This window comes from Oncorhynchus masou, chromosome 6, assembly GCF_036934945.1.
Source record: "Oncorhynchus masou masou isolate Uvic2021 chromosome 6, UVic_Omas_1.1, whole genome shotgun sequence".
In the NCBI taxonomy this organism is placed as follows: domain Eukaryota; kingdom Metazoa; phylum Chordata; class Actinopteri; order Salmoniformes; family Salmonidae; genus Oncorhynchus; species Oncorhynchus masou.
The window spans coordinates 13,853,273-13,874,373 of NC_088217.1; the positions used below are offsets into that span (position 1 = coordinate 13,853,273).

At 41.1% G+C, this 21,101-nt stretch overlaps 2 protein-coding genes across 3 annotated transcripts in view; one reads left to right on the plus strand and one right to left on the minus strand.

Moving 5' to 3' along the window:
• The window catches only part of rtf2 (replication termination factor 2), a 63,367-nt gene that overhangs the window by 14,278 nt on the left and 27,988 nt on the right, over positions 1-21,101 (minus strand). The window lies entirely within an intron of this gene.
• On the plus strand, positions 6,856-19,950 carry LOC135541384 (beta-1,3-galactosyl-O-glycosyl-glycoprotein beta-1,6-N-acetylglucosaminyltransferase 7-like). The gene is made up of 4 exons (XM_064967589.1): positions 6,856-7,218; positions 14,943-15,944; positions 16,680-16,775; positions 16,976-19,950. Exons 2-4 carry the CDS (start codon positions 14,978-14,980, stop codon positions 17,212-17,214), a joined length of 1,302 nt encoding a protein of 433 aa, XP_064823661.1. The 5' UTR covers positions 6,856-7,218; positions 14,943-14,977; the 3' UTR covers positions 17,215-19,950.

Sequence of the window (21,101 nt, forward strand, 5' to 3'; positions counted from 1 at the left end):
TTTAGATGCACTATTGTAAAGTGGCTGTTCCACTGGATGTCATAAGGTGAATTCACCAATTTGTAAGTCGCCCTGGATAAGAGCGTCTGCCAAATGACTTAAATGTAAATGTAAAATGTAATTCCAGTATTCTAATTCTATGTTACAACCCCTGTCACACAAAGCTAACAGGCATGAATGGCATATGGGAATTTCCCTAACTTCCCGAGTTAGATCGGGAAGTTAGGAACAAATATACACAGGCTGTTAGGAAAGCTACGGCTAGCTTTTGAAACAGAAAGTTGCATCCTGTAGCACAAACTTCAAAAAGTTCAGGGACGCTGTAAAGTCCATGGTCAATAGCCCTGCACCCCCCACAGCAACTCGCCCAAGCCTCCCCCATTTCTCCTTCACCCAAATCCAGATAGCTGATGTTCAGAAAGAGCTGCAAAATATTAAACCCTACAAATCAGACGGGCTAGACCATCTGGACCCTCTCTTTCTAAAAATATCTGCCAAAATTGTTGCAACCCCAATTACTGTTCAACCTCTCTTTCGTATCGTCTGAGATTCCCAAAGATTGGAAAGCAGCCGCGGTCATCCCCCTCTTCAAAGGGGGAGACACTCTAGACCCAAACTGCTACAGACCTATCACCAACTACTTCTCTGATTGAGTTCACTGTATCAAATCGGAGGGCCTGTTGTCCAGACCTCTGGCAGTCTCTATGAGGGTGCCACAGGGTTCAATTCTCGGGCTGACTCTCTTCTCTGTATACATCAATGATGTCGCTTTTGCTGCTGGTGAGTCTCTGATCCACCTCTACGCAGACGAACCGACACCATTCTAATTATTTGATTATGTTTGACGAGTTTCCATTTTGCTTCTGAACCATTTACAGTGGGGTGCTTCGAACGTGAGTCAATTTAGTTGAAAGTGAGTCATCACTGAAATCTCAGTATCTACAGGATGTAATTATGTTCTAACATATCTACATATGTAAGAGTGTGTACATTTAGACATGTCTCTTTAATTGTCAGACATTTACAGTTTCAAATCCATAATACAAAATGCGTTCCATTAAAGCAGGGGTGTCAAAGTCAAATGGACGGAGGGCCAAATAAAAAATTTAGCTACAAGCCGAGGGCCGGACTGTTCGAATGTTCATTGAAAAATTTTTAAATGACGCATATAGTCTAGTGAACCTAATTGAACCTACTGAAAACCTAACAAATATATTCCAATATGATCAGATAAATAAAGCAATATTTTCTTATGGCTCTGTCAGTAATCTTTAATTTTCAACAGACACAAAAGACAAATTTCCTTTATATAAAAATCCCCATAACATGAACATTAAATGAAAGAAACCGGTATTCAAGGCACCATCAGTAGCCTATATTTTCTATTTTAGCAAAAGTGGGCTAAATTTACTTCAAAGAAAAAAACAATAATAGCAATTTTCTATCATCCACTCAACTGAAATATTTTTAAAATATAATTGGATTGAAATACAATAAAATAAAGTGCAAAAATCTATTAATCAAAAACAACACTTTGTTTAAGGAGAAGTAACATGCAGTGAAAACAAATATTAAACTTTAACTTTTAAACTTGAACTGAGTAAAAACTCTAAATATGTGATTGCACAGTAATGTTCACTTGTTTGAGGTTGAGGGTGATACTTGGTGGTGTCCCATCTTTTCCACAAGTTCATCAATGTTCGGGGTAAGGCTCTGAGCTGAGGAAATCCTCAGAATTGAGTGGAGGTGTTCAGCAGTAAGTCGACTTCTGTGTGATGTTTTGTTCAGGTTCATCAAAGAAAAAAGTTGTTCACACAGGTATGTGCTGCCAAACATAGACAACGTTTGAGCAGCCTGGATGCGCAGCTGGGGCATTGTGTCGGGGAGGAAACGGGCGAACTCCGCAGCACCCACTGCCGCATATTTTGCCCTCAGTGCATCATTGCATTGGAGGTCAATCAACTCCATTTGGAGGTTTGGTGGTGAGCTTTCCACGTCAACAGCAAATGGGTTACCGAGCAGTTCCAACCTGCTTTTTTGTGCTTCAAAGTCAGCAAATCGGCGTCGAAAGTCAGCGGCAAGCATACCTATTTTATCAGCCAACTGTGCGCTCGGGAACGCACTGGTAGAGAGCTTCTCTTTCATGGTCTGGCAGCTGGGAAAGTGGCTCAAATTTTCTTTCCGCATCTGCGTCTCCCACAGAGTCAGTTTGGTTTTAAATGCCTTCACTGTACTGTACATATCAGAGATGACATGATCCCGACCCTGCAGCTGCAAGTTCATTGCATTCAGATGACTCGTAATGTCACACAGAAAAGCCATTTCACACAGAAACATTTCGTCTCGGAGTTGTGTTGTGTCTTTCCCTTTGCTGTCCAAGAACAGACAAATCTCCTCACGAAGCTCGAAACATCTTTGAAGCACCTTTCCCTGGCTTAGCCATCGCACCTCTGTGTGATAAGGCAAATCACCATGCTCCGTTTCTAACTCCGTCAGAAATGCCTTGAACTGGCGGTGATTCAAACCTTTGGCTCTGATAAAGTTAACTGTGCGCGTGATGATGCTCATTACATGCTCCATTTTCAAGGCTTTACCGCACAACGCTTCCTGGTGTATGATACAATGATAAGCTGTCAGCTCACCTGTCGCGTTTTCCTCTTGCATCTTTTCCCGTATCTTCGCCACCAGTCCGCTCCTGTGTCCACACATCGCAGGTGCTCCGTCGGTTGTCAAACCCACGAGTTTTTCCCAAGGCAGCTCCATCTCATTTACACATCTTGACACCTCTTCATACAAATCATGCCCCGTAGTTGTGCCATGCATAGGACGTAAAGCCAAAAACTCCTCTGTCACGCTTAGGCTGGAGTCCACTCCGCGGATGAAAATTGACAACTGGGCAATGTCAGAAATGTCGGTGCTCTCATCCACAGCCAAGGAATATGCAATGAAATCTTTTCCCTTTTTCACAAGCTGCTCTTTTAGATTGATGGACAACTGGTCTACTCTCTCGGCAATGGTGTTTCTGCTCAGACTCACATTTAAAAAGAGTTGCCTTTTTTCTGGGCAAACTTCGTCACAAACTTTAATCATGCAGTTTTTGATGAAATCCCCCTCCGTAAATGGCCGGGCTGATTTAGCGATCTCTTCTGCCAAAATAAAACTGGCCTTGACAGCAGCCTGGCCTTGTGATTTGGCTTTTTTGAACAGAGCCTGTCGAGATTTGAGGCCTCGTTTTAATTCCTCTGCCTTTTGTAGCCTTTGTTCCATGTCCATATTCTTGTTTTTGTCCGCGTGTTTCGTTTCATAATGTCGTCTCAGATTATACTCTTTCAGTACCGCCACACTTTCTCCACACAGAAGACACACAGGTTTTCCAGCTACCTCCGTGAACATATACTCCGACTCCCACCTTGTTTGAAACCCCCGGTTCTCAGTGTCCACCTTCCGTTTTGCCATTTTTGATGGGTATCTGAAAGTTAATTTTACTGTGATGCTGACGACTGCTGTGCCAATAAATATTGAAATGAAGCAGCCTACTGCTCGGTGCGTCACCGTTGCATTGTGGGAAATGTAGTATTGGTGCGTGTAAAAGATCTGCGGGCTGCCGGCTTGCTGCGGTCTGCGGGCCGGTTCTAATAATAAATCAAGATCATCCCAGGGGCCGTAAAAAACCTTCTCGCGGGCCGGATGTGGCCCGCGGGCCTTGACTCTGACATATGTGCATTAAAGGGACAAACTGCAGTTCAAACAACAACAATAAACAGTGACTCTCTTCTCTGTATACATAAATGAGGTCGCTCTTGCTGCTGGTGATTCTCTGATCCACCTCTACGCAGACGACACCATTCTACATACATCTGGTGCTTCTTTGGACACTGTGTTAACTAACCTCCAGACGAGCTTCAATGTCATACAACTCTCCTTCCGTGGCCTCCAACTGCTCTTAAATGCAAGTAAAACTAAATGTATGCTCTTCAAACGATCTCTGCCCGCCCGTCCAGCATCACTACTCTAGACGGTTCTGACTTAGAATATGTGGAAAACTACAAATACCTAGGTGTCTGGTTAGACTGTAAACTCTCCTTCCAGACTCACATTAAACATCTCCAATTCAAAATTAAATCTAGAATCAGCTTTCTATTTCACAACAAAGCATCCTTCACTCATGCTGCCAAACATACCCTCGTAAAACTGGCCATACTACCTACTTCGGCGATGTCATTTACAAAATATCCTCCAACACTCTATTCAACAAATTGGATGCAGTCTATCACAGTGCCATCCATTTTGTCAACAAATCCCCATATACTACCCACCCCTGCGACTTGTACACTGTTGTTGACTGTCCCTCGCTTCATACTCGTCGCCAAACCCACTGGCTCCAGGTCATCTACAAGTCTTTGCTAGGTAAAGCCCTGCCTTATCTCAGCTCACTAGTCACCATAGCAGCACCCACCCGTAGCACGCACTCCAGCAGGTATACCTCACTGGTCCCCCCCAAAGCCAATTCCTCCTCTGGCCGCCTTTCCTTCCAGTTCTCTGCTGCCAATGACTGGAACGAACTGCAAAAATCACTGAAGCTAGAGACACATATCTCCCTCACAAGCTTTAAGCACCAGCTGTCAGAGCAGCTCACAGGTCACTGCACCTAGCTCATCTGTAAATAGCCCATCCAACTACCTCATCCCCATACTGTATTTATTTATCTTGTTCCTTTGCACCCAAGTATCTCTACTTGCACATTCATCTTCTGCACATCTACCATTCCAGTGTTTAATTGCTATATTGTAATTACTTCACCACCATGGCCTATTTATTGCCTTACCTCATTTGCACACATTATATATAGACTTTTTTTCCTACTGTATTATTGACTGTATGTTTGTTTATTCCATGTGTAACTTTGTGTTGTTGTATGTGTCGAACTGCTTTGCTTAATCTTGGCCAGGTCGCAGTTGTAAATGAGAACTTGTTCTCAACTAGCCTACCTGGTTAAATGAAGGGGAAATAAATAAAATAAAAAATAAATATAGCTGCAACCAACTGAAATTATTTTATTCAGTATGGAAGCAAATAGGTCTGTGAGAGTCATGGAATTTTAGATGACGGTAATTGGCCAGCCTAGCCACAGAAAAAGACAGGAACCTTCCCGCTAGACATAATTGGCTGAGATAATGGATGGGCTGGACATGCCGAGAGATTAGTTTGGATTGGTCTGACGTGTTGCATGCTTCTGTCTATAACATGAGCTGCTCAGTATGTGTAATTGCAATTGTGGCTTTTTTTTATATCAGAGAACTGCAAAAGTGTTGCTACTGCTCTCAACATTATCCCTGAATTTAGCTTGCGTTATTGACAAAATCCGTTGGAAAAATGTGTGATGGACTGACTACTTTCTGGAGGACGATCATGCCATGCTGACTTTCTCTGATTCAGAAAATGAATTAGACGATGAGGAAATCCCTGATTTAGGTAAAAAAAACAACATTGAACCAGACATTGTAGTCTTCTGGTGACAGCGATGGGGAAGAAATGGCAATCAACAGTGTTGTTGTCACAGAAGTTGACCAAGTTTTGAAATCACTGCGATGCCCGGTGGAAGCAGAGTATGATGGCGAAGCAGATGGAGAAAGTTCTGGCATTTGATTGCAAATGTGGAGGGAGTTGAAAAGAGAACAAAGACGGCTGTTGTATAAAACACCTGTCTTTCCGGATTATATCCTCATACTAAGGGCAACCACGGCATCCGTGACAGAGGGAGAAGCGTTCATCCATGTATGCGAACATAGCTAGCTAATAATGCCTGTGTACCAGTGCTGGTGTAGGTCTTGGTAAGCATGTTTCCATAATTCTAACAGTTCACATATTAACTAGGCCTATATTTTTTTGCCCAAATGCTGCATGGACCAGTGTGGAAATGATAATAAAAGTGCAGGAATTCATTTTTTTATTTAACCTTTATTTAACTAGGCAAGTCAGTTAAGAAAAAAATTCTTATTTACAATGACGGCCTACCCCTCCCCAAACCCGGACGACTCTGGGCCAATTGTACGCCGCCCTATGGGACTCCCTATCACGATTTTTCCATAAAAACAAAAAACACTGACCGATGTGGATCACTACTGAATGTTTAATTCATTAATAAAACGAGAGGTTAGACACATGCAGACTAATAACGTCACACTCAGCCAAAGGAAGACAAAAGCCAACCAGCAGGGGGGACCTATTGTGTCCTGGTGGCAGCTCAATGTGACCTCTGAACATGTGGCCCTGTTAACACAACGAGGGCTAATCTCAGTCGCTGATCAGGCAGCAAACAAACCTTGGCTGGGGCTGTCGTCGCTGCTGGCCTACCTCTACTCAGTACTAAACAATCCACAGGCAGCATAACCACCAGAGAGGTCTCAAAGAAAATAAAGAAACACAGACAGATAGAGACCAAGACAGAAAGAGAAACAGACAGAGGCAACGAAATGAGAAAGGCAAACAGAGGCAAGGAAATAATACTCCTTGCTGCGACTGCTGCACATCTGAAAATGGAAGAAAGGAGATTGGGGTGGCTTTTTAAAAATTTGTATCAGAAATAGGTAAATGAAAGGAAGGGAGATGGGGTGAGAGAGGAGAGAGGAAAAATAAAAAGAGAAAGAAAGAAAGAGAGATGGGGTGAGAGGATGAGAGAGCGAGAGAGAGAAAGAGAAAGAAAAGGACGTCAGGAGTAGTTTGAATGGGGGAGGAGACTGTTGGTTGCCGGTGCTTGTGTGTGTGTGTGTGTGTGTGTGTGTGTGTGTGTGTGTGTGTGTGTGTGTGTGTGTGTGTGTGTGTGTGTGTGTGTGTGTGTGTGTGTGTGCCAAATGAGAGAGAAGCCGCCTGTTACCAGGCAGGGCCGGCCAATGTCTCAGGGGAAATGCAGAAGGAGTGCCTCAAAAACAGACGTGAGGGCAAGAAATGAGACGCAGACGCACACACAAAACAAAAAAACGGGGAAACACGGAGCACAGCGACCTTGCGAGCCACGTGCTGCCCAGAGACATCTACAACAAAAGCAGCGTGCAGCAACAGCTTCAGCTCCACCCGCCCATCGCTTGCCGACCAATGGTTCCAGTGCCCTGTGTGCACCTGGCATGACTCCCTGCTGGTTCCGACTCGCCATGTTTTGGTCAGGGGTTTAATGTTTAAGATCTTCTTCAGCAAAAGGACCTGGGCTCAACTGCAATTAAGGTAACTGGCTAGCCTTTGCCTGAGGCTCTTTCTCTGTGTGTGTGTTTCATTAACTCTTGGAGTTGAAAGATTGTATTTATCGAAATGGTGGTGGTTACACACATCGCCCCGATGAGCTATTAATTACAAACACCTAAGAGTGTTTGAATATTGGATTCATTAACTGGTGATAAAAAATAAACGTATGTCTCCATGAGAACCAGTAGTGTTTAATCTTATAATGGCAATAGGTGGTGGTAAAGTCAGCTCTTTTTGGCAATCATGACTTCCTATACTGATCTATAGTGACCTACCGTATAAACTGATTTAGAATGACCTACCGGATAAACGGCTCTATAGTGACCTACCGGATCAACTGATCTATATTAACATACTGATCTATACTGATCTATAGTAACATACTGATCTATACTGATCTATTGTGACATACTGGATCAACTGACCTATAGTAACATACTGGATCAACTGATCTACAGTAACATACTGGATCGATTGATCTATAGCAACATACTGATCTATACTGACATACTGATCTATACAGATCTATAGTAACATACTGATCTATAGTAACATACTGGATCAACTGATCTATAGTGACATACTGATCTATACTGACCTATATGGATCTATAGTAACATACTGATCTATACTGATCTATAGTAATATACTGGATCAACTGATCTATAGCAACATACTGATCTATACTGACATCCTGATCTATACAGATCTATAGTAAAATACTGGATCAACTGATCTATAGTAACATACTGATCTATACTGATCTATAGTAATATACTGGATCAACTGATCTATAGCAACATACTGATCTATACTGACATCCTGATCTATACTGATCTATAGTAAAATACTGGATCAACTGATCTATAGTAACATACTGATCTATAGTAACATACTGATCTATAGTAATATACTGGATCGATTGATCTATAGCAACATACTGATCTATACTGACATACTGATCTATACAGATCTATAGTAACATACTGATCTATAGTAAAATACTGGATCAACTGATCTATAGTGACATACTGATCTATACTGATCTATAGTAACATACTGGATTAACTGATCTATAGTGACATACTGATCTATAGTAACATACTGGATCAACTGATCTACAGTGACATACTGGATCAACTGATCTATAGTGACATACTGGATAAACTGATCTATAGTAACATACTGGATTAACTGATCTATAGTGACATACTGGATAAACTGATCTATAGTAACATACTGGATCAACTGATCTATAGTGACATACTGGATCAACTGATCTATAGTAACATACTGATCTATAGTAACATACTGGATTAACTGATCTATAGTAACATACTGATCTATACCGATCTATAGTAACATGCTGATCCATAGTAACATACTGGATTAACTGATCTATAGTAACATACTGGATCAACTGATCTATAGTAACATACTGGATCAACTGATCTATAGTAACATACTGATCTATAGTAACATACGGGATTAACTGATCTATAGTGACATACTGGATCAACTGATCTATAGAAACATACTGATCTATAGTAACATACTGGATTAATTGATCTATACTGATCTATAGTAACATACTGATCTATACCGATTTATAGTAACATGCTGATCCATAGTAACATACTGGATTAACTGATCTATAGTGACATACTGGATCAACTGATCTATAGTGACATACTGTTTAAACGGATCTATACTGATCTATAGTAACATACTGGATTAACTGATCTATACTGATCTATAGTAACATACTGGATTAACTGATCTATAGTGACATACTGGATCAACTGATCTATAGAAACATAGTGATCTATAGTAACATACTGGATTAACTGATCTATACTGATCTATAGTAACATACTGGATCAACTGATCTATACTGATCTATAGTAACATACTGGATCAACTGATCTATACTGATCTATAGTAACATACTGGATCAACTGATCTATAGTGACATACTGTTTAAACGGATCTATACTGATCTATAGTAACATACTGGATTAACTGATCTATAGTAACATACTGGATTAATTGATCTATACTGATCTATAGTGACATACTGGATCAACTGATCTATAGTAACATACTGATCTATACTGATCTATAGTAACATACTGATCTATACTGCTCTATAGTAACATACTGCATTAACTGATCTATAGTAACATACTGGATTAACTGATCTATAGTGACATACTGGATCAACCGATCTATAGAAACATACTGATCTATAGTAACATACTGGATTAATTGATCTATACTGATCTGTAGTAACATACTGATCTATACCGATTTATAGTAACATGCTGATCCATAGTAACATACTGGATTAATTGATCTATACAGATCTATAGTAACATACTGATCTATAGTGACATACTGGATCAACTGATCTATAGTGACATACTGGATCAACTGATCTATAGTAACATACTGATCTATACTGATCTATAGTAACATACTGATCTATACTGCTCTATAGTAACATACTGCATTAACTGATCTATAGTAACATACGGGATTAACTGATCTATAGTGACATACTGGATCAATTGATCTATACTGATCTGTAGTAACATACTGATCTATAGTAACATACTGGATTAATTGATCTATACTGATCTGTAGTAACATACTGATCTATAGTAACATACTGATCTATAGTGACATACTGGATCAACTGATCTATAGTGACATACTGGATAAACTGATCTATCGTAACATACTGGATTAACTGATCTATAGTGACATACTGGATCAACCGATCTATAGAAACATACTGATCTATAGTAACATACTGGATTAATTGATCTATACTGATCTGTAGTAACATACTGATCTATAGTAACATACTGATCTATAGTGACATACTGGATCAACTGATCTATAGTGACATACTGGATAAACTGATCTATCGTAACATACTGGATTAACAGATCTATAGTAACATACTGATCTATAGTAACATACTGGATCAACTGATCTATAGTAACATACTGATCTATAGTGACATACGGGATCAACTGATCTATAGTGACATACTGTTTAAACAGATCTCTACTGATCTATAGCAACATACTGGATGAACTATAGATCAGTTAACTGGATAAACTGCATTCTACACAATGTTTTGAGTTGTCGAAATTAAACAACTTCAGTCGACAATTTAACTTCCAGTTAAAATGTTTCCTATTAACTGTTACTGCAACACTGAATCAATGGCAGTTAAAACATTTGTCATGAGCAAACAAGACAGCTACTCTACTTCACGAGTCAGTATGCCGAGACAGCTTTCTCTGTCTGTTGACGTAGTTACTGCAGAGATCAAATTGGTTTGTTCTTTTCCTAATGTCACGATGGCCTGTGTCCTTTCTGTGAGAGACCCTTGTGATCTCATTATACTCTCACACGTTTCCATAACAAGCCCAATGTCCAAATCTCTGCGACGGGTTGCCACCGATTACAGGGTTTCAGCAAGTCTCAGGTGAATACGTCTCTCTAGTGTGCTGTTAGGCGACTCTAGAGGGTGTTAAAGAGCAAAACGTCTCCTTTTTCTAGACGATTCTTATTGACTCCCGGTGAACGAAGCAAAGCAGTGTAGCTCACTTCGTAGGGAGATAATTCATATGTTAGCAGGAGTGTAGCTCACTTCATAGGGAGATAATTCATCTGTTAGCAGGAGCAACTGGTAGATCGACGATGAAGGTAATGACGGCCATGTGCTTCTATTTAGAGAAGGGATATTGTATTTAGGAGCTCGAGTGTTTCCTCTGTAGTCATTTACATATGGTGTGACGCCACGGCAAAATCATAGCTAGATCCTCCAGGAAAAGATGTAATATGAAGAGAGAAAAAAAACACTTTGAAGATGCTAGAACAGTCAACATTTACTTTTCTTCTGCAAACAAAACAGGTAATGAATCTAAAAATCAGACTACCCCATAGTAGAAAAGTTCATCTAGTTACAGTGCCTTCAGAAACTATTCACACCCCTCGACATTTTCCACATTCTGTTGTGTTACAGCCTGAATTTAAAATGGATAAAATTGTGATTTTGTGACACTGGCCTACACACAATACCCCATAATGTCAAAGTGGAACAAAATAATTATACTGAACAAAAACATCAACGCAACATGTGAAGTGTTGGTCCCATGTTTCATGAGCTAAAATAAAATATCCCAGAAATGTTACACAAGCACAAAAAGCTTATTTCTCACAAATGTTGTACACAAATTTGTTTACATCCTATATAGTGAGCATTTGTCCATTGCCAAGATAATCCAACCAACCACCTGACAGGAGTGGAATATCAAGAAGCTGATTAAACAGCATGATCATTACACATGTGCACAACGTGCTGGGGAGAAGAAAAAAAAGGCCACTCTAAAATGTGCAGTTTTGTCACACAACACAATGCCACAGATGTCTGAAGTTGCAATTGGCATGCTGACTGCAGGAATGTCCACCAGAGCTGTTGCCAGAGAATTGAACTTACATTTCTTTACCGGAAGCCACCTCACAACGTCATTTTAGAGAATTTAGCAGTACGTCCAACCGGCCTCAGAACCGCAGACTGTGTGTAACCACGTCAGCCCAGGACATCCACATTCTGCTTCTTCACTTGCGGGATCATCTGAAACCAGTAATCTGGATAGCTTATGAAACTGTGGGTTTGCACAACCAAATTTCTACACAAACTGTCAGAAACCGTCTCAGGGACACTTCGATGGCCACTGGTACGCTGGAGAAGTGTGCTCTTCAAGGATGAATCCCGGTTTCAACTGTACCGGGCAGATGGCAGATAGCGTGTATGGTGTCGTGTGGGCAAGCGGAATGCCCAATGGTGGCGGTGGGGTTATGGTATGGGCAGGCATACGCAGACCATGAATACAATTGCATTTTATCAATGGCAATTCGAATGCACAGAGATACCCTGACGAGATCCTGAGGCCCATTGTCATGTCATTCATCCGCCGCCACACCTCATGTTTCAGCATGATAATGTACAGCCCCATGTATCTGTACACAATTCCTGGAAGCTGAAAATGTCCCAGTTATGTCATGGCCTGCATGCTCAATGTCACCCATTCAGCATGTTTGGGATGCTCTGGATCGATGTGTACGACAGCGTTTCCCAGTTCCCGCCAATATCCAGCAACTTTGCACAGCCATTGAAGAGGAGTGGGACAACATTCCACAGACCACAATCAACAGCCTGATCAACTCTATAGGTAGATGTGCCATGCTGCATGAGGCAAATGGTCACACAGGATACCAACTGGTTTTCTGCTCCACGTCCCTACCATTTTTCTAAGGTATCTGGGACCAACATATGCATATCTGTATTCCCAGTCATGTGAAATCCATAGATTAGGGCCTAATTTATTTATTTTAAATTGACTGTATGAAACTGTAACTCTGTAAAATTGTAGAAATGTTTGCATGTTGAGTTTATTTTTGTATAGACTAAAAATGAAAAGCTGACATGTCGGGAGTCAATAAGTATTCCATCCATTTTATGTGCTTAACAAGTCACATAATAAGTTGCATGTACTCACTATGTGCAATAATAGTGTTTAACATAATTTTTTTTATGACTACCTCATCTCTGTACTCCACACAAACAATTATCTGTAAGGTCTCTCAGTCGAGCAGTGAATTTCAAATACAACCACAAAGACCAGGGAGGTTTTTCAAATGCCTCGCATTGAAGATCCCCCATTGGTAATAACGAAAAACACAAGGCCAAATAAACAACGTTCCTAAGTGGTACAGTTTTGACTTAAATTGACTTGAAAATCTATGGCATGACTTGAAAATGGCTGTCTAGCAATGATCAACAACCAACTTGACAGAGCTTTAAGTTTTTTAAAGAATAATGTGCAAATATTGTACAATCCAGGTGTGCAAAGAGACTTCGCCAGAAAGACTCGTAGCTGTAATCGCTGCCAAAGGTGATTCTAACATGTATTAACTCATGGTTGTGAATACTTATGTAAATTAGATATCTGTATTTAATTTTCATTTAACATGTAAAAATGTTTTAAAACATTTTAACTTTTTCCATTATGGGATATTGTATGTAGATGGGTGAAAATAAAAATCTATTTAATCCATTTTTGATTTCAGGCTGTAACACAAAATGTGAAATACGTAAAGGGGTATGAATACTTTCTGGAAGGCCCTGTACCTAGTCGTCTTTTTGTTGTGTGTTCTATACAAGATAAATATTCCTCTACAGGTGCATTCATGTGCCAGAGGGAGGGAAACATGCATTCTGACAAGCAGTCAAAGCACAAGTTTTCACGGGGAAAACAGCAGTTCTGATGGCCATTGTTACGAATCGGGGGGATCCTAGTTTTCCATTCCTACTTTATTTATTTCTCAACTCCTAAATATGCAGAGCCATGGTTAAGCATGTTACCGCTCCACAATTTGCTATGAATGCATAGAGGAGAGTGGGGCTAGAGGTAACAAGGCTCAATTACAGGGTAACTTGGTGTTAAACACCACCCCACCTAAAAAATATGTTTATCTGAGAAGTAGAGTTACCCCGGGTAGCAGTTTACCAAGTTACCCGAAAAGGTAGTGCTACATTACATTCACTGTGTTTATGTATGTTTTTTGGGACATAAAATTCATCAATAGGATGCTATCTAGTTAAAAGATCACATTTGGTATCTAGAAAATGATTAGCCAAATAGGGTACAGTGGGTAAATGCAGATAGGCAACCCCATGCTTTAGCCTATTTATTCATTGCCAAAATACTGCATCAGTTGGGCAACAGGTGATAATGCTCATTGCTAAAAGCAAACCTGATAATATGGAACATACATAGGCTATATGCATGTTCCAATACGTTAAACATAATTTAAAACAAATCATTTAGCCAATATGGTGTCAACATAATTTAAACAAAAATCATTTTTGGACTAGAATGTCCTTTTAAAAAGCCACCAGAACTGAGATTCTCAGTCCTTCTTCATACATATTATTTTTTTAATGTTTTATTTAACCAGGAAGAAATCCCTCTTTTGCAATGTAGACCTGACCAAGAAAGCAGCAGCAGTCCATACAACATGAAAACATTTCGGCATACAATACAAACAGCACAACACGTTATTAAGAGTGGATTAGGCCTACAGGAAACACGTACACACCTCCTCAACAGAAGGAGCACATCTATGTGAAACGTAGTTTGCAGACTGTTCCATGCCTCTGTTGCACAAATGGAAAAGGCGATATTGCCTCACTTGGTAACGGCCCTGGGGACCTGGGAAGCAATTACCTAGTAGACTGCTAGTGGTAAAGGAGAGCAAGCTACCTGTACTGCTTAGTGTTTAATTTCTTCAACTTCCTGAGCCGGGTTCCTAAGTCCATCTAGCTGCACTGGCTATGTATTTTCTCTCTAAACACTTGTTTTGTGAGTCTGAATCTGTTATTATCAGACTACTACGAGCTCCATAGAAAGCTGCTCTTTCTTGCAGTATGCTGGATCGTTAAACACCTCGAGAAAGAATCCCAACTAAGCAGCACCAAGGAAACAAAGTCTCAGATTGTAAAACATTGTCAAGGATAATTTTGGTTCTTCTGTATGGAAGGGTCAGTGTCTTAGAGACTTTTACTGTCTCGAGTTGGGCGTTGTTGTTTCAAAGCACAGCCTAACCTTGGTCTTTTGTTGCAGGTGGTTACGTGGTGTCCGTCCGGTGCTGGACTATTATGCTCCAGCTGGAAGGCACCAAGTGCAGTTTCCTGTTTTGCCTGGGAATCTGCATGTTCATCTGCTCTGTGATCTACCTGAGTACCAAGGCCCCTACAGATCCCCAGGCTCAGCACGGGCCCTTGGGCTGCAGGCCCTTCTCCCAGTACTGCCAAGCCTTCCTCCCAAGCACTGATGGCTCTCCAGCATGGCAACGCCACGACTGCCAGGTGGAGAGCTATCTTCTGGGTATGGGGGGTGGAGGTGGGGACTTGGACTGCTCCCGCCTGGTGAGGGAGCTCCACTTCATCACCAGCCCGCTGAGTCGTGAGGAGGAAGACTACCCTCTGGCCTTCATCCTCACCGTCCACAAGGAGCTGGAGCTGCTTGTGCGCCTGCTGAGGGCTATCTACGCACCCCAGAATGTCTACTGTATCCATGTGGACGTCAAGGCTCCGCAGGAGTACAGTGAAGCCGTGGATAGCCTGGTGGGCTGCTTCCCCAACGTGTTCCTGGTCAGCCGCAGCGAGATGGTGACCTATGCCGGCTACTCGCGGCTACAGGCTGACATCAACTGTATGAGGGACCTGGTGGCATCTCCGGTGCCCTGGAGGAAGGTGATCAACCTGTGCGGCCAGGACTTCCCAGTCAAGAGCAACCTGGAGCTAGTGCGCTACATGCAGAGCAAGAAGTGGAGGGACAGGAACATGACCCCGGGCATCAAGCAGCCGGCGTCCATGAGGCACCGGACTCAGCTGAGGTACAGGGAGATCAGGGGCTTCCTTGTGGCCCCCAAGCGAGGAGCACCAAAGAAGGGTGCTCCACCCCATGGGGTGCAGATTTACTTTGGAACAGCCTACTACGCGCTAACAAGGACCTTTGTGGAGTTTGTACTGAGAAGTCAGGTGTCCAGGGACTTGCTGGAGTGGTCCAAAGACACATTCAGCCCAGATGAGCACTACTGGGTGACACTCAATCACATCAAAGGTAAAGGCCAGGCTTTAGAACCGCTCATAAAAAGCAACTTTGTAATACAGTGGCCAATAGAAGTTCATATCCACAACACCATTGGTACTGAGCTTATGGCAATATATAGGGACATTTAGAACTGTTACATCCGTGAGGAAAACAGATGAGACTTCTACAACCCTAGACCTTTCCATATGCTACACACAACCTTTCCAATTTGAAATGCATTCCAAAAGCAAACACCTAGGATACGAAAAAGCTATGCAAAGTCAATAAATCCTGGCGGCCCAGTACCTGTGAGTTCATGTAATTTCATGAAAGGCAAACAAATTTATTTGGGATGTTCACTGTTCAAAGATTACTTTTAGCCTTTATAAAGCTTGAAACTTAAAGGAATGGTTTCAACATCCCCACATTGTTTCCAAGTACAGTAGGCCAGCCTAGCTCAATCAATTTTATAAAGCCATTTTTACATGAGCAGTTGTCAAAGTGCTTTACAGAAGCTCAGCCTAAATCCCCAAAGAGCAAGTAATGCAGATGCACAGTGGCTAGGAAAAACTCCCTAAAAGGACTTAAAATTAAGTTTGGGGGAATTCATTCATACTGTAGGCTCTGATTTATTTGCAGCTTGCTTTATCTACAGTATATGAGTATATCAGTGTCCCGTGAATCATTGATGACAATCAAAAGGCTTTGAATAATGAAATGTGAGAATGAGATTTAATCTGTTTTGGATCGGTTATCTGCTCCTAGAAGCGCCAGGAAGTCATGTAGACGGAGGTTGGAGCGGCGAGATCCGGGCAATAAAATGGAGAGACCAAGAGGGGATGGAACACAATGGATGCAAAGGTACAACAACTCCTGATCCCAGTCATTGTCAGTTTACAGTCTTGACCTCACTTGTCTAGGGCATGTTTTGCTCTTTGGTTCCAGATTAGATTAGCCTTCTGATTAGGAAGTAAACAGTTTACACAACAGCAGTTGATAGATTTTGACACTGATCTGATCTCATCTTGATGCCCTTTCTGCTGCTGCTCGTCTTTCCGCAGGTCGTTATGTCAGGGACATCTGCATCTACGGTCTGGAGGATTTGCAGTGGATCATCAACAGAAACAGCATGTTTGCCAACAAGTTTGAGAGCAAGACCTTCCCAGATGCTTTGGACTGCCTGGAGCAGTGGCACAGGGAAAAGGTCCTGCAGCAAGCCACGGTTCCCATTCAGTCATGGTGGCAACTTGCCACGCAAGGCAACAAAACCGGTCTTTTCAACGCCACAGTGGGACTTTGACGAGGCCGTGGGGTTCCTCCTGAACGGAATGTACATCTCCAATAGACTTGTTGGTTAATGAATCGCTTTAGAGGGCTGTACTAAAGTGTGCTGCTAGGGTGTGCTGCTAGGGTGTGCTGCTTGGTGCGTTAAACCCAAATCTTGAGACTGTCACTGCATGGATACGTAATTAAAAACTGAATTCCTCTCCAATTGTAGGAAACCGACCAGAGAAGACTTGTTATTGACATATCTCGGTTGTCCTGAAATGCTTTTTGATAAAAAAAACTTAAAAAAAACTTGGTGTATCACTAAAGCCACATGCCTGAATAGTTTCTGCATATATTATGACAACATTGTGAACATTTTGTTTTGTTTTTTCGGCTGTTTTAGCACACAACATTTTTTATTAAGACAAATCAAAGTTCAGTAGCCGAAGTCTACGCCCATTCGTCAGTGATTGGTCTACAGTACTACTCCTACTAGGAGTGGGAATAGGGCTGGGCGATATGGACGAAATATCATATTACAATGTTTTTGACGGTATTTTTTTTTTTTTGAATAAAAGTTCTAAATATGCTTTATGAGTTGTTCTAGGATGGCTTCAGTGGGGGTTCTCTCTATTTATACCACGTATCAAACTCATTCCACAGAGGGCCGAGTGTTAGTTGGTTTTTGCTCTTCCCTTGTATTTGATTGATGAATTAAGGTCACTGATTAGTAAAGAACTCCCCTCATCTGGTTGTCTAGGTCTTAATTGAAAGGAAAAAACAAAACCCCTTATTTATACTGTTCCATCCAACTCCAAACAATAATCATTTTCATCATTTTCATACATTTCGGCAGGTAACCTAGTGGTTAGAGCATTTGGCCAGTAACCAAAAGGTTGCTAGATCGAATCCCGAGCTGACAAGGTCAAAATCTGTCGTTCTGCCCCTGAACAAGGCAGTTAACCCACTGTTCCTGGGCCGTCATTGTAAATAAGAATTTGTTCTTAACTGACTTGCCTAGTTAAATAAAGGTTAAATAAAAAATATTATTCCGACACTTTTATTATCATTTCCACACTGGTCCATGCAGAATTTGGGCAAACAATATAGGCCTAGTTAATATGTGAACTGTTAGAATCATGGAAATATATATAATATATATATAATGAAAAGCTTACCAAGACCAACACCAGCACTGTTACACAGGCAGTATTAGCTAGCTATGTTCGCTCTGTACATTTAGCAAGCAAGCTTGCCAGCTAACTGGTAATTAGCATTAGCAGTTAAGAAAAGACAAACGGGCAGATAGTTGTTTGCAGATAGTTAGACACACAAAACTAATAATGTATAGAACGCTTGTGGAAAGCAACATGTCACCAACATTTGAAAATACAGAGTGAACGGCAAGAAAATGCTCGTGGTCGAGCAACTGCTCTCTCCTTGAGTGACAGTAGGCAGGCAAGGCTTGGTGTGGTTAGAAACATGCAGCAGCAAGAGGAGAGAGAGGACTCAAGAACTATAAAAACCAACATTATACGTGTGAGTTTCGTATCACATTTAACAAACCAAACATTGAAATACTGTTATAGAAGGTCAAGTAAAAACTCAAACCGGTCCGTGCATCAATATTGGTACTGTATATAGTAAAATAGGGTATATCGCCCAGCCCTAAGTGAGAAGTATGGACTGGATTCTTCAATCACGTGTTTGTTGTCATTCAACGAGAGAGGACTAGTTTTCATGCACATTTTTTCTCTTGAGAAATACTGCACCAAACATCTTAGATGTAAAATTGCATAACTAAGACAACCTCTGCAAAAATGTCAACATGTATTACAGATTTCTTGATTAATCTTACATTCATTTGGGATATTTTGAGGAAGTGTACTGGCTATGTTGTTGCTAGGGTGGCTCAAGAGGGACAAATATTCATTTTTGTAATATTGCCACTTTGTTTCTAGAGGAGTTCTGCTTGGAGTAAACCAAACCTCGAACTATGTATAATGACGCCTTAAGGGGCACATTGGTTGAGAGGATGACGCAACCATAATCAGTAAGGAATTCATAAGTCCCCCCCCGCTGCGCCACACAAGGCCCTTCAGAGACATGTGGTGCACTTTGACAACAGACCCAAATAGGCCACTGTACCAAAGGGATTCAGTAAACTTTACAGGCGAGACCAATACACAACTCTCTGAACATGGTGGCTTGGGATGTGTGGCAACAACTTGAAAATGTATTGCCATTTCAAAAACAAACAAAAAATATGTTTTTTGTTACACTGGATTACATGTTAAGAACAATCTATTTAAAGTAAGCTATTATATTTGTCCTGCTTAAAAAGCTGAATGTCTTCCTGTCTGTTGGAAAGCAGACTGAATCAAGTTTTCCTCTAGGATTTTGCCTGTCTCTATTCTGTTTACCCCCCCCCCCCCCCAAGAACCTCCCTAGTCCTTGCCAAGCATACCCATAACATGATGCAGCCACCACCATTGAAAATATGAAGTGTGGTACTCAGTGATGTGTTGTGTTGGATTTGCCCCAAGCATTTTGTATTCAGGACATAAATGTTATTTTCTCTGCCACATTTTTTGCTGTTTTATTTGAGTGCCTTATTGTGAACAAGATGCATATTTTGAAATATTTTTTATTCTGTACAGTCTTACTTCTTTTCACTCTGTCATTTCAGTTAGTATTGTGGAGTAACTACGTTGTTGATCCGTCCTCAGTTCTCTCCTTTCACAGCCATTAAACCACGTTAATGTTACCATTGGCCCCATGGTTTCCTTCCTCTCCTTCCTCTTCCTCTCCGGCCACGTCTCTGGCAAAGCCTGTAACTTTGTAGTGACTGCGTATATTGATACACCATCCAAAGTGTAATTAATAACTTCACCATGCTCAAAAGGGATATTCAATGTCTGATTTTCTTCCTTCATTTTTTACAAATCTACCCTTATCTTTGTGGTTGACTCTGGTGTTTGAAATTCACTGCTCGACTTTGGGACCTTATAGATAATTGTATGTGTGGGGGTACGGAGATGAGGTAGTCATTCAAAATATCAATGTTAAAACACTATGGCACAGAGAGTGAGTCCATTTAACTTATGTGACTTGTTAAAAAAAAAAAAGTTAAATCCCCCTTAACATTTTTAGGCTTGCCATACGAAAGGGGTTGAATACGTATTGACTCGACATTTGTTTTTGATTTTGTATTAATATGTAACAATTTCTAAAAACATAATTCCACTTGTAAATGATGAGGTACTACGCGTAGGCCAGCGACAGCACTGTGTGTCAAGCTGTCATCAAGGTGAAGGGTGGCCACTTTGAAGAATATCAAATAGAAAATATCTGGATTGTTTAATACTTTTTTTTTTGTTACTACATGATTCCATGTGTGTTATTCCATAGTTTTGGTATCTTCACTATTATTCTACATTTGCACCACCAATTGAAGAGAACAGGTTCCAACAAATGGAAATTAGGAAGAGGCTGTTATAGTATTCAACTTCCACTTTGACATCAAACCATTTTCAAATGTTGTAAACACTATTGATTTAACATATGATATTATCAAGGGCTTTGTTTATGGAAATCGTACAGCATACATTTTTTTTACCCAAAACTTGTTTGTTTTGAAGTGTAGCTATTCATGGAAATTCCCAAATGCTTTGAATACATTAAACATTGGAGACAGAGAGGTGACCTGTTGTGTTGCTCGCTCTGCCTATACCACAGCAGCATCTGTTTCCTATCATCTGGCAGCTTCCTCATATAGCCTGGCTCAGCCTCCGCTCAGCTGGCAGGAGGCATCATGGGAATAATGACAGGCACAGATCTGGGGGTTATCTGGTTTCCATGACACCGAGGGGGCTCAGAATTAAAGCACCGCTAGCGTGGTGGACGGCTAGGAGGTGG

What these genes read in the sequence shown, in the direction of transcription:
- LOC135541384 (XM_064967589.1), top strand. Translation starts at nt 14,978, where the DNA reads ATGCTCCAGCTGGAAGGCACCAAGTGCAGTTTCCTGTTTTGCCTGGGA. An exon ending in GACACTCAATCACATCAAAG is followed by an intron (nt 15,945 to 16,679) that starts GTAAAGGCCAGG and finishes ATCTGCTCCTAG; the next exon opens with AAGCGCCAGGAAGTCATGTA. An exon ending in GGAACACAATGGATGCAAAG is followed by an intron (nt 16,776 to 16,975) that starts GTACAACAACTC and finishes GTCTTTCCGCAG; the next exon opens with GTCGTTATGTCAGGGACATC.